Here is a 12635-nt window from a genome sequence, read left to right as displayed (position 1 = left end):
CTTTGATGAGTTACCACAGTACTGAGGAACGTTGACCCATTTCTGCCACAACATGAATGATTTAGTGAAACATGACGAGCTAATTACAGACTTCTAGAGACGTGCTGGTAGAAGAGAACATTAGCACCTGGGGCCTGGAAGTGAAAATTATAAAGTTAAAATCAGAATCGTAAATTGCAAAAGAAAATTGAATTGACCTGCGTTAAACTCCTCCTCCTTTCCATTTCATTTTTGTTCAAGTGTCTTTGTAGATGGGGAGGCTTGACCTTAATGTCAACCAACGTGAACAACGTGTCATATTTACACGGACCAAAGTCATGTTTCAACCACCTCGTATTGAGCATTGAATCCACACACAGAGGCATTAGAATCACTCCATTGTGCAGCACACACCTGCTGTGAGCCCTCTATTACAGTATTTACAGTATTACAACAATAGCCCTGTCTTTGTAGACACAACCAGTTCTCCTGCTTTGTTGTTGTCCATCTCTGTGTGTTTGAACGGTTGTGACATGCTAGAAGAACTGCTTCCTCTGATGCTGGAGGTGTTGTACTTTTTGTTATTTATCCATTATGGTGCAGTTAATAGACACGTATTAACTAAAGGTATTTGCTCCCATTTCCAAATAAATTGAGTTGAGCTCATGTTGTGGCAAGAGTACATTTGTGAAGGGAAGCGTTAATTGCAGAAAAATAGAGCAGTGGTTGAGGCATTGGACTTTATTTCAGCTGAAATGATTAGGAGCGAGGAGGACTGTGTGCAGCTAATAACAAAGACACTGTGCATCGCTGCGACTGGCCCACATTCACACCCGCAGCTGTGTTCACAGCAGCATGCTCTGCCTCCACGTTCCTGAACGACTGGTAGAACCTTTGACCGCAGGCCCGCCGTAATCTTTCACCAAGCGGGTTACATGCATGTAATTGAACATAAATAAGTCACCTGATGTGGCGAGGGTCACATTAACCTTGACCCCGGGAGTCTGCCGCTCAGCGACTGATCAGTCATTACTCCCATCATGCAGCGCTGCAGATCGGCCGTCTGGGGGAATCACTTTAACGTCTATGCGACTGGTAATGATTGAAAAGGAACTCTTCTTCCTTGTCGCGATGCTCTCGGAGGGGAGTTGGGAGGGAGCGCTTGAGGGGCTGTTTCCTTACAAGGATATTTATCACAGGCAGGCGATCTGTTTTACGCTCAGGAGACTCCCAGACGGCCCCTAATAAACGCTTAGACGCGATGAAATATTCATGCAGAGTTAAATATGGATCCTGGAGCAGTCGCCGAGCATTAAACACCGTCAATACTGATCAGCGCTGACACCCCTCTTTTCTCCCAGTCCAGTATTTTCCCGCTCTAGAGTTCTAGACTGCGCCTATAGATTCTGGAACTCTATGAAGGAAGAATCGGCCGTGCAGGATGGAAGGAGTGATGTCTCGGTAGTGAGAGGGAGAGCCAGAGAGCTCCGACATATGTTTATGATGAGCGAGTGCAGCAGTCAGATGTGTCGGCCTGCTTTTATCGACGTTAACTAACTAACCGTAAAACAGCCATCGCTGCTCCAGCAGTGAGTGCTGTTTCTCTCCTAAGACAGCTCACGCAACATCCAGCGCTCGTATGAGATAGTGAGATAGGACTCAAGTCAAATACAACACACACACACACACACACACACACACACACACACACACACACACACACACACACACACACACACACACACACACACGTTTACATTGAAATTAAGCTAAAAGTGCTGATCGTTCTCGGTCCCGGCGAGTGGCATCCATTTAGGAGGACCTCTACTCGTGCTACTTGCAGGCATTGTGGCCAGCCCAGTGGAATCATGGGAGGGACTAAATGGATCAGCACGGGTCCATCTGTCCACACGTCTCTCCGTCTGTCCTGTACAGTAGGTCAGATGCTGCTCACTGGCTTTTGTTTGAGATTTAGAGAAGCGCTCGTGCCGGTCCTTTGTTAGCCTGACTCGGATCACATATTTCAAGGTGTAAGTCTCAAGTCCAAGTGTTGTTGGTGCTGAAGCCTAAACGGAGTCTTTGACTGTAGTCATCACATTCTGGCTCTTTGCCCAGACTGAGATACTTCCTCACCAGGCATGAATGAAGGGTTGATGAATGTTGAACAAGCAGCCACATGTGTGAGTTAACAGTCAAATAAGAGCAGCACCATAGCTCAGTGTGGACAGTGAGGTCATTACATTCCTCCATCACTCAGTCGGTGTCTGCTCATGCAAACAGACAGAGGAATTAAACGTATCTGTTGATGAAGGCTGTGAGAGGTTGAATGATCTGTAATAATAATAATAATAATAATAATAATAATACTAAATGAACAACCAGCTACAAAACAATATGCAATTGGTCTTTTTTTTCTTAATAGTTTTTTTTAACTTAATATTTCTTGTACATAACTACAACCAAATATTCTGACAGAACACAACAGAACAAAGACACATTTCAATGCTGCACATCATTCATCATTCATCATTCATTCATTCATTCATTATGTATACACGTGAATCACAAAAGTGTTTTCAAGATATAATGTGTTGATTAGTGAGCACTGAACGATCCCCATCGATGCTCAGATCAGTAAGCATGTATGTCATCATGGAAGTTTGGAACATTCATTTCTTTCTTTCACTTTTCACTGGCTAGCTGGCTAATGTACCTTTATGATGAATAAAGACTGCAGCTCCGTGACGTTAACAGTCGTGTCTCGATTGAAATCCTAAACTTCACTCCTGAAAAGAAAACTAATTGGTCGGTTTCCCCAAAATGTTCCTTTTGAGGAGGAATTACAAAAAGGCAGCTAGACCTCCTCAACAAGCATCTGTTTCTTTAGCACACTTGTTCACTTGGCGCACTAGTTGGTGCACATCACAAATGTCGGCCATGTTGCAGATATCTACGCTGACATCAGCAGGTGACAGGATTGATGTCACGCTGACCCTTGTTGACCCTTGAGGCTACGCAAGAATGGAAAGTAGGAATTGACTTATTGTTTGTCTCCAGGTATCCAAGAGCATTCCTACTGTCACAGACCTTCCATATCAAAGAGCTTTGTCCACAACACAACCTACAGCATAGCCAATGCCATCCTATCCCACTGTTAGACTGTTGTTTACACATGTACAGACGTATTGGCTGCAGTAATCTGGTGACCGTCCTCTGTGACTCAGCTTCAAACCTTTTATAGTGTGCTTTGTTTACGCCGTTGTGAGCAGCAGCTGAGGAGTCACTTTGTCATGAGATGGTTAAATGGAACACTGCCAGTGTCTCACAGGTCAACACTCTGGGGATGTCATCATCAGTGAGCGAAACACTGTTTGATTTAATGAAAAGCAGCGACTGGCTGCTGAAGCTCCAGCAGACTGCAGGCTGGTTTCCCACAGTGCAATGCACTCATCTGGAAGCAGGAAGTAAACAAATAATGCCACGGGCCCAACAGCTGGGGACGGCGGGCCGTGGGCAGAGACACAGGACCGACGAGCCTGTTTGTTGATGTGAGGAGTGACTGGTGTCTGAAGCAGCATCTGGGCCAGGCACTGTGAATACAGCTGATTAATTACCTGTGATCACTTTTAGCTCCTGAATAGAAGTCAGAGTAGCATGGAAGTAACTCAACACATTGGTTTTCGGCTGTATAATTATCATTTACTTATTCCACTTCAATTTTAGCACTGAAAAAATGATCTTATCCAATTTATAGTGGAGAAAAAAAACAATGTAGTAACATTTTGCACAGTTTTTAAGACCTGATTAAAACAGCGTGACAGATATGAACTATTATATTATTATTTGTGTGTGTAGGTATTTAGTGAATGTGTCTCTACAGCACACTGAGGAGCCAACCAGCCTGACTCATCACCAAGCAACATGACACCCATTCTCCATGTTCACTTCATACGCTCTGTGTTCAGACTCTACCACCTCTTCAGACCCTTTTTCATGTTTTCATCTCTGACATACAAAATGAAAATGAAGTCTTTTCTGATCTGCCAGTCGGTTGAATTTAAGCATCGACTCAAATTGAGAAAGCAGAAAAGTATACAAAACATCCGCCAATTGGACACAAAGACACTACATTTAACCGGTGTTAGTGTGTTTCATACCTGGGCCTTCAGTGCTGTCCTACGGCTGAACCCCCTCCTGATGACCTCACTATGACGCCACAGATACGGTTATTATTTGTTTCTAGTGTAACAACACACGTATTCATAATGAACCGTTCGGTACGAGGCTCACGAACCGAACAATACGTTTGAATAATACTAGTGCGTTTGGAAGAAGAAGCTTAAATTGTGGGAAATGTAATGTTCTCTCAGTGGAGCCACTGCCCTCAACCTGGCAACCCACCCGACGTCACAGACACCGTGCTGTCTGACACGCCCACCACGAACCACACCATTGTTCTCTGGTGAGGCTCGTGTGTTCTGGGAGGCTACGCTAAACTAGCTTAGCAGGAAAGCAGCAGCAGCAGCACACGCTGAACTCTCCAGCAGCATTCAGCTGTTCTACTGATTCAAACAGGGATAAAGAAATCACCTCAATCCACATTTCTCCAGACCATCACTCTGCTTTTTAAAAGAAAACAAAACCCCAAACAGATAATCAAATGTCCGACCCTAACCCCGCGATGACGGGATGCTTCGTCATTAACGGACAATGCATATAGTCAAAATCAATGTGATTAACACAATGACAAGAACAAACTCACAAGAACCAGTCACATATTTTATACACTGCCTGGCCAAAAAAAAAGTCTCCACCTGGATCATCATGCCTAGTGCCTACTGAAGAAGCCTGTGGGGGCAGTGCTATGATGTGGGGTTGCTGCAGTTGGTCAGGTCTAGGTTCAGCAACAGTATGTGCTCAAAGAACGAGGTCAGCTGACTACCTGAATATACTGAATGACCAGGTTATTCCATCAATGGCTTTTTTCTTCCCTGATGGCACGGGCATATTCCAAGATGACAATGCCAGGATTCATGGGGCTCAGATAGTGAAGGAGTGGTTCAGGGAGCATGAGACATCATTTTCACACATGGATTGGCCGCCACAGAGTCCAGACCTTCACCCCACTGAGAGTCTTTGGGATGTGCTGGAGAAGGCTTTGCGCAGCGGTCAGACTCTACCGTCATCAATACAAGATCTTGGTGAGAAATTAATGCAACACTGGATGGAAATAAATCTTGTGACATTGCAGAAGCTTATCGAAACAACGCCACAGCGAATGCGTGCCGTAATCAAAGCTAAAGGCGGTCCAACGAAATATTACAGTGTGTGACCTTTTTTTTTGGTGGCGACTTTTTTTTTGGCCAGGCAGTGTATGACAACAAAGCAACAAATCAATCCAGCAGCACTGCGGAGCTAAAACATTCTCATCCATAAAATGTGCAGCGCTTCTCCACCGCTGTCAGACAGGAACACCGTTCACACAGATCCTTCTCCTGGCTGGTCAGGGCTGCTAGCTGTGGGGTTAGCCGACCCTTTCTTACCATGACCATTCTTTATGGAAACGTCCTTCTTGAGAAAGGCGCCGTCAGTAACTCTCAAATCCGTTTCTCCTTCTTCAGCCATTGAGTGATAAAAAGCAAAGCTACACCAAGCAAAACACAAAAAATGTCATGTCAATGTCATAACTTCTTACGTATCTTTCAACTTGAACTCTTACTAATACTAAGTCCTGCTAGCTGCTTCAGCTTCACAACAGTGACACCCACTGACCAATCACAGCACACCTTAATGCTGACGTACTGTAGGCCACCTAGAAGACTCTGACAAAGAACACGCCCAACATGTCAAACTAAAGATCTGAGTGGTTGAAGACGATGACGATCAACACTATCGTCCTCATGTACTTTAATCTGTAAGGTCTACCTAGAGGACCTCGGGCCTCTCTCCTTACATAGAGACATAGAGGCTGAATCTGATTGGATAAGAGCTCTACTTAAAACAAGCTGCACTAGAAGCAGAGCAACTGAGGAAGACAGGAGCTGTGCAATGAGAAAATAAGATAACGGTAAAAATAACTAGAATACATGTAGTGTTTTTATGAAATTATTAAATGATAAAATAGCTTTAACTTAGTGATTGTGTTGAGGCCAGCAGAGAAGGCTTCGCTGGCCCTGATGACCACTATTCATTTCTATTCATTCATCAAGCATCACGGCATGTCAATTATTTGAACAATAACAACCATCAATGAAAAAAAGTGCATAAAACTGAGAGGAGAAATATGTATACACACGTATCCGTCAACATGAAGATGATTATGATTCTGTTGAACATCCAATCATTTTCCACTGCAAGGTTGACTTCACGAATATCCTAAACCCAGCAGTGAATGGTCTATAGTGAGCATAGAATCCATGTCCTTTATGATGACTGATGAATGATGTGCAGTGTTGATGTGTGTCTTTGTATCGTTGGATCAAAGTCTGCCGATACCGAGGCGAGGCGGACCGCTTAGCTGAGTTCTGAAGGACATGGAAAGAAATAGGAAGAACATATAATATATCAAATAAGAGAATAAACAGTAAAATATATCAAATAAGAGAATAAACAGTAGAACTAAAATATATCAAATAAACAGTAGGACTAAAATATCAAATAGAGAATAAACAGTAAAATATATCAAATAGAGAATAAACAGTAAAATATATCAAATAGAGAATAAACAGTAGCACTAAAATGCAGCTTGTTTACTCTAATTGTGACCACCACTGCCATGTGAATGAAGAGTAGCTGTTACCTTAATTACTGTGGAAATGTATGTACATACATTTGAAATGTCCTTTTAGGAACTCCATTGCCCTCGTGGGAGCCAGACTGTACCAGTTTCAATGGGGTAAGATATAACTTGTGTGTTTTTCCATTGTTGTTCTCCACAGGTCTGATTCGGTTGCAAGAACTCATAAAGGCGCCGTCCCGCTACAACATCCGGTTAAAGATCCGGCAGCTGCCTGCAGACACCAAGGACGCTAAGCCACTGCTAAAGGAGATGAAGAGAGGGAAGGAGTTCCACATCATCTTTGACTGTGGCCACGAAATGGCTGCTGGGATACTGAAGCAGGTGTGTATGTGTGTGTGTGTGTGTGTGTGTGTGTGTGTGTGTGTGTGGACAGAGTTGTAGGTGCAGCTCTACATACCTGTGTTCTTACATCCTCGTGAGGTCGGTTCTCAAGTGGAACCTACAGCAGGAGCCGGTTGTGAGGGCTTCTTTCTTGTGTCTGTTAAAGCACACTTCTTTTACTTGTGTTTCATTTAATTTGACATGTTTCGTACCATCAATACATGAAATTGTCCGTTTAATTATGTGGAATGGGTTTCCCTCCTTTAAGGTCAGCTGACGTTGCACATCTAGACAAATTGTTGTTTCTTTTTAAACATCAGGGTGCAGAATCAGAGTGTCTAGCTTTTGATAGGATTAAGGACATTTTACCATCAAACTGCAGCTGAGCTAACATTCAGTGCCATCACAAGCAGTAGAGCGCCCTTTATATCAGGGGTCTCCACATTAGTTTCCTCTAAAAGCTCATTTTACTAAATGAAAGTGGAAAACTGCTCATAACACCAAGTTGTACGTCAGCAGCAGACTTAATTTCCGTCTTACTTTTATGGTTCTTTAATAGCGTCCCAGCCGCTGCAGTCATCACCTCTATTACAGTCCCTCCTCAGGCCAGCGGCCTTTGAGCTTCATTAGGATGTGCTCCACTAAAGGAAGCCTCTGCTGCTGCGTCGGCCTTCTTCATCAGCTTGGTAAACAGATACGTCGTTTTCAGCTCCTCTACCTTCTCTGGTATTTAACTGCTACCAGCCAGGAAGCCCCGTGAAACGTTGGTGAATCTTTGCGTAGAATGTAAAATGAGACACTTGTGAAAACAAACAACCTCTGGCGTCACAGCAGTGCGACACCTTTAATCGACAGCTGATGTGCAAATAATAGTGCTGGTAGCTCACAAGCTGCTGGATGGAGACCCGTGCTTTATAGTGAGGCGGAGAGTAAAGCTACGGAGGTCTCAGTGTTGGGTGGATGCTTTAAAATCTAAACGCAACCCTTCCCTCAGTTGCCCAATCCTAATGAAAGCTCTCCATAGGTTATTTGGAATAACTATGATCTTTACCTAACTTTAAAGTGACCATAGTTATCTGATGACAGGGTTCGTTCATTTCTTTTTCCATGCATGAGGACATGATCCCTCACTGCTGTGTTCGATGGAGACGATGGAGGCCTGGACTGTCTGTCGCTGCTAATGGTAATACAAGTAGTAAACATAGCTGCTAAGAATATTTTTTTGACCAATTATGTCTAATGTATGACTCATTAATCGTCTCATTGTCTCATGGCAGCAAACTGTGTATCCTGACTTGATTATCATATTCGTCCCGGTCATAGCAGGCTGCTGTTAACGGCACGGTGTCCTCCTTTTCCTCCACATGATGGAACGCTCTTCTGTGTGTAACAGTGAGTTAATTATCACATTAACACACTGTGATAATGACACTTCACACGAGTAAAGAGTCAGGTTAGAACATTTCATCAGTTGCATGTGTAGAGTTGTGAATTAAACGCTGCAAAGGAAAAGTGTGTCCTTGTACATTAGACATCAGCTCTATTCTCACAATTCCACACAATCATGCAGCGCAAGAATGTCATCTGGCATAAAAGAGGAACTTTGCAATGAGTAACTCAATTAGCAAGCAGTCATATTTCTTGTGCTAGCAGGATTTATCAAATATTAAAGACAACATGATTCACCCCCGGCACTCCGTCACTCTCGCAGGGTTTTTAATCAATGCCTGAGTAGTAGATTGCTGGGGAAGGTCAAGGACTATACTCTCATTAATAATTTCAGAGAGAAACCCTGCTAATGGGATGTAATGAAAGACTTCACTGTCCTGATATGATCTCATTATATGGCGCACCAATAAGTTAGAGACTGTCATACCCGTCAACAGCTACCCGCCGTTAAGCCCAAATAGAACCAACAAGGAGGACGACAAGCAGCCAGGTGACAAACGACATTAACATCTAAAGAGATGTGAACGACATTAACGTCTAAAGAGATGTGAACGACATTAACGTCTAAAGAGATGTGAACGACATTAACGTCTAAAGAGATGTGAACGACATTAACGTCTAAAGAGATGTGAACGACATTAACGTCTAAAGAGATGTGAACGACATTAACGTCTGGTAAAGAGATGTGAACGCCATTAATGTCTAAAGAGATGTGAATGACATTAACGTCTAAAGAGATGTGAATGACATTAACGTCTAAAGAGATGTGAACGACATTAACGTCTGGTAAAGAGATGTGAACGCCATTAACGTCTAAAGAGATGTGAATGACATTAACGTCTGGTAAAGAGATGTGAACGCCATTAACGTCTGGTAAAGAGATGTGAACGCCATTAATGTCTAAAGAGATGTGAATGACATTAACGTCTAAAGAGATGTGAATGACATTAACGTCTAAAGAGATGTGAACGACATTAACGTCTGGTAAAGAGATGTGAACGCCATTAACGTCTAAAGAGATGTGAATGACATTAACGTCTGGTAAAGAGATGTGAACGCCATTAACGTCTAAAGAGATGTGAACGCCATTAACGTCTAAAGAGATGTGAACGACATTAACGTCTAAAGAGATGTGAACGCCATTAACGTCTAAAGAGATGTGAACGCCATTAACGTCTAAAGAGATGTGAACGACATTAATGTCTAAAGAGATGTGAACGACATTAACGTCTAAAGAGATGTGAATGACATTAACGTCTGGTAAAGAGATGTGAACGCCATTAACGTCTAAAGAGATGTGAACGACATTAATGTCTAAAGAGATGTGAACGACATTAACGTCTAAAGAGATGTGAACGACATTAACGTCTAAAGAGATGTGAACGACATTAACGTCTAAAGAGATGTGAACGCCATTAACGTCTAAAGAGATGTGAATGACATTAACGTCTGGTAAAGAGATGTGAACGACATTAACGTCTAAAGAGATGTGAACGCCATTAACGTCTAAAGAGATGTGAACGACATTAACGTCTAAAGAGATGTGAACGCCATTAACGTCTAAAGAGATGTGAACGACATTAACGTCTAAAGAGATGTGAACGACATTAACGTCTAAAGAGATGTGAACGCCATTAACGTCTAAAGAGATGTGAACGACATTAATGTCTAAAGAGATGTGAACGACATTAACGTCTAAAGAGATGTGAATGACATTAACGTCTGGTAAAGAGATGTGAACGCCATTAACGTCTAAAGAGATGTGAACGACATTAATGTCTAAAGAGATGTGAACGACATTAACGTCTAAAGAGATGTGAACGACATTAACGTCTAAAGAGATGTGAACGCCATTAACGTCTAAAGAGATGTGAACGACATTAACGTCTAAAGAGATGTGAACGACATTAACGTCTGGTAAAGAGATGTGAACGCCATTAACGTCTAAAGAGATGTGAACGCCATTAACGTCTAAAGAGATGTGAACGCCATTAACGTCTAAAGAGATGTGAACGACATTAACGTCTAAAGAGATGTGAACGACATTAACGTCTGGTAAAGAGATGTGAACGACATTAACGTCTAAAGAGATGTGAACGACATTAACATCTGGTAAAGAGATGTGAACGACATTAACGTCTAAAGAGATGTGAACGACATTAACGTCTAAAGAGATGTGAACGACATTAACGTCTAAAGAGATGTGAACGACATCAACGTCTAAAGAGATGTGAACGACATTAACGTCTGGTAAAGAGATGTGAACGACATTAACGTCTAAAGAGATGTGAACGACATTAACGTCTGGTAAAGAGATGTGAACGACATCAACGTCTAAAGAGATGTGAACGACATTAACGTCTGGTAAAGAGATGTGAACGACATCAACGTCTAAAGAGATGTGAACGACATTAACGTCTAAAGAGATGTGAACGACATCAACGTCTAAAGAGATGTGAACGACATTAACGTCTCAAGAGATGTGAACGACATTAACGTCTAAAGAGATGTGAACGACATTAACGTCTGGTAAAGAGATGTGAACGACATTAACGTCTAAAGAGATGTGAACGACATTAACGTCTAAAGAGATGTGAATGACATTAACGTCTAAAGAGATGTGAACGACATCAACGTCTAAAGAGATGTGAACGACATTAACGTCTGGTAAAGAGATGTGAATGACATTAACGTCTAAAGAGATGTGAACGACATTAACGTCTAAAGAGATGTGAACGACATCAACGTCTAAAGAGATGTGAACGACATTAACGTCTCAAGAGATGTGAACGACATTAACGTCTCAAGAGATGTGAACGACATTAACGTCTGGTAAAGAGATGTGAACGACATTAACGTCTAAAGAGATGTGAACGACATTAACGTCTAAAGAGATGTGAACGACATTAACGTCTAAAGAGATGTGAATGACATTAACGTCTAAAGAGATGTGAACGACATCAACGTCTAAAGAGATGTGAACGACATTAACGTCTGGTAAAGAGATGTGAACGACATTAACGTCTAAAGAGATGTGAACGACATTAACGTCTGGTAAAGAGATGTGAATGACATTAACGTCTAAAGAGATGTGAACGACATTAACGTCTGGTAAAGAGATGTGAACGACATTAACGTCTAAAGAGATGTGAACGACATTAACGTCTAAAGAGATGTGAACGACATTAACGTCTAAAGAGATGTGAACGACATTAACGTCTAAAGAGATGTGAACGACATTAACGTCTAAAGAGATGTGAACGCCATTAACGTCTAAAGAGATGTGAATGACATTAACGTCTGGTAAAGAGATGTGAACGACATTAACGTCTAAAGAGATGTGAACGCCATTAACGTCTAAAGAGATGTGAACGACATTAATGTCTAAAGAGATGTGAACGACATTAACGTCTAAAGAGATGTGAACGACATTAACGTCTAAAGAGATGTGAACGCCATTAACGTCTAAAGAGATGTGAACGACATTAACGTCTAAAGAGATGTGAACGACATTAACGTCTGGTAAAGAGATGTGAACGCCATTAACGTCTAAAGAGATGTGAACGCCATTAACGTCTAAAGAGATGTGAACGACATTAACGTCTAAAGAGATGTGAACGACATTAACGTCTGGTAAAGAGATGTGAACGACATTAACGTCTAAAGAGATGTGAACGACATTAACATCTGGTAAAGAGATGTGAACGACATTAACGTCTAAAGAGATGTGAACGACATTAACGTCTAAAGAGATGTGAACGACATTAACATCTGGTAAAGAGATGTGAACGACATTAACGTCTAAAGAGATGTGAACGACATTAACGTCTAAAGAGATGTGAACGACATTAACGTCTGGTAAAGAGATGTGAACGACATCAACGTCTAAAGAGATGTGAACGACATTAACGTCTAAAGAGATGTGAACGACATCAACGTCTAAAGAGATGTGAACGACATTAACGTCTCAAGAGATGTGAACGACATTAACGTCTAAAGAGATGTGAACGACATTAACGTCTAAAGAGATGTGAACGACATTAACGTCTGGTAAAGAGATGTGAACGACATTAACGTCTAAAGAGAT

The 12635-nt window shown here is 42.0% G+C and overlaps 1 protein-coding gene across 1 annotated transcript in view; it reads left to right on the top strand.

Moving 5' to 3' along the window:
* Positions 1 to 12635, top strand: part of grik2 (glutamate receptor, ionotropic, kainate 2) — a 209354-nt gene that overhangs the window by 72426 nt on the left and 124293 nt on the right. Inside the window, exon 5 of the mRNA XM_068735502.1 lies at positions 6918 to 7099. Within this exon, the coding sequence (XP_068591603.1) occupies positions 6918 to 7099 (182 nt within the window). The remainder of the gene's footprint in view (positions 1 to 6917; positions 7100 to 12635) is intronic.

The sequence above is a fragment of the Cebidichthys violaceus genome, unplaced genomic scaffold (assembly GCF_023349555.1).
Source record: "Cebidichthys violaceus isolate CVI_PGR_0920_01 unplaced genomic scaffold, fCebVio1.0.p SCAF_7, whole genome shotgun sequence".
Lineage (NCBI taxonomy): Eukaryota > Metazoa > Chordata > Actinopteri > Perciformes > Stichaeidae > Cebidichthys > Cebidichthys violaceus.
Note: the sequence above shows the minus strand (reverse complement) of the source record. Positions and strands in the feature narration are given on the sequence as shown.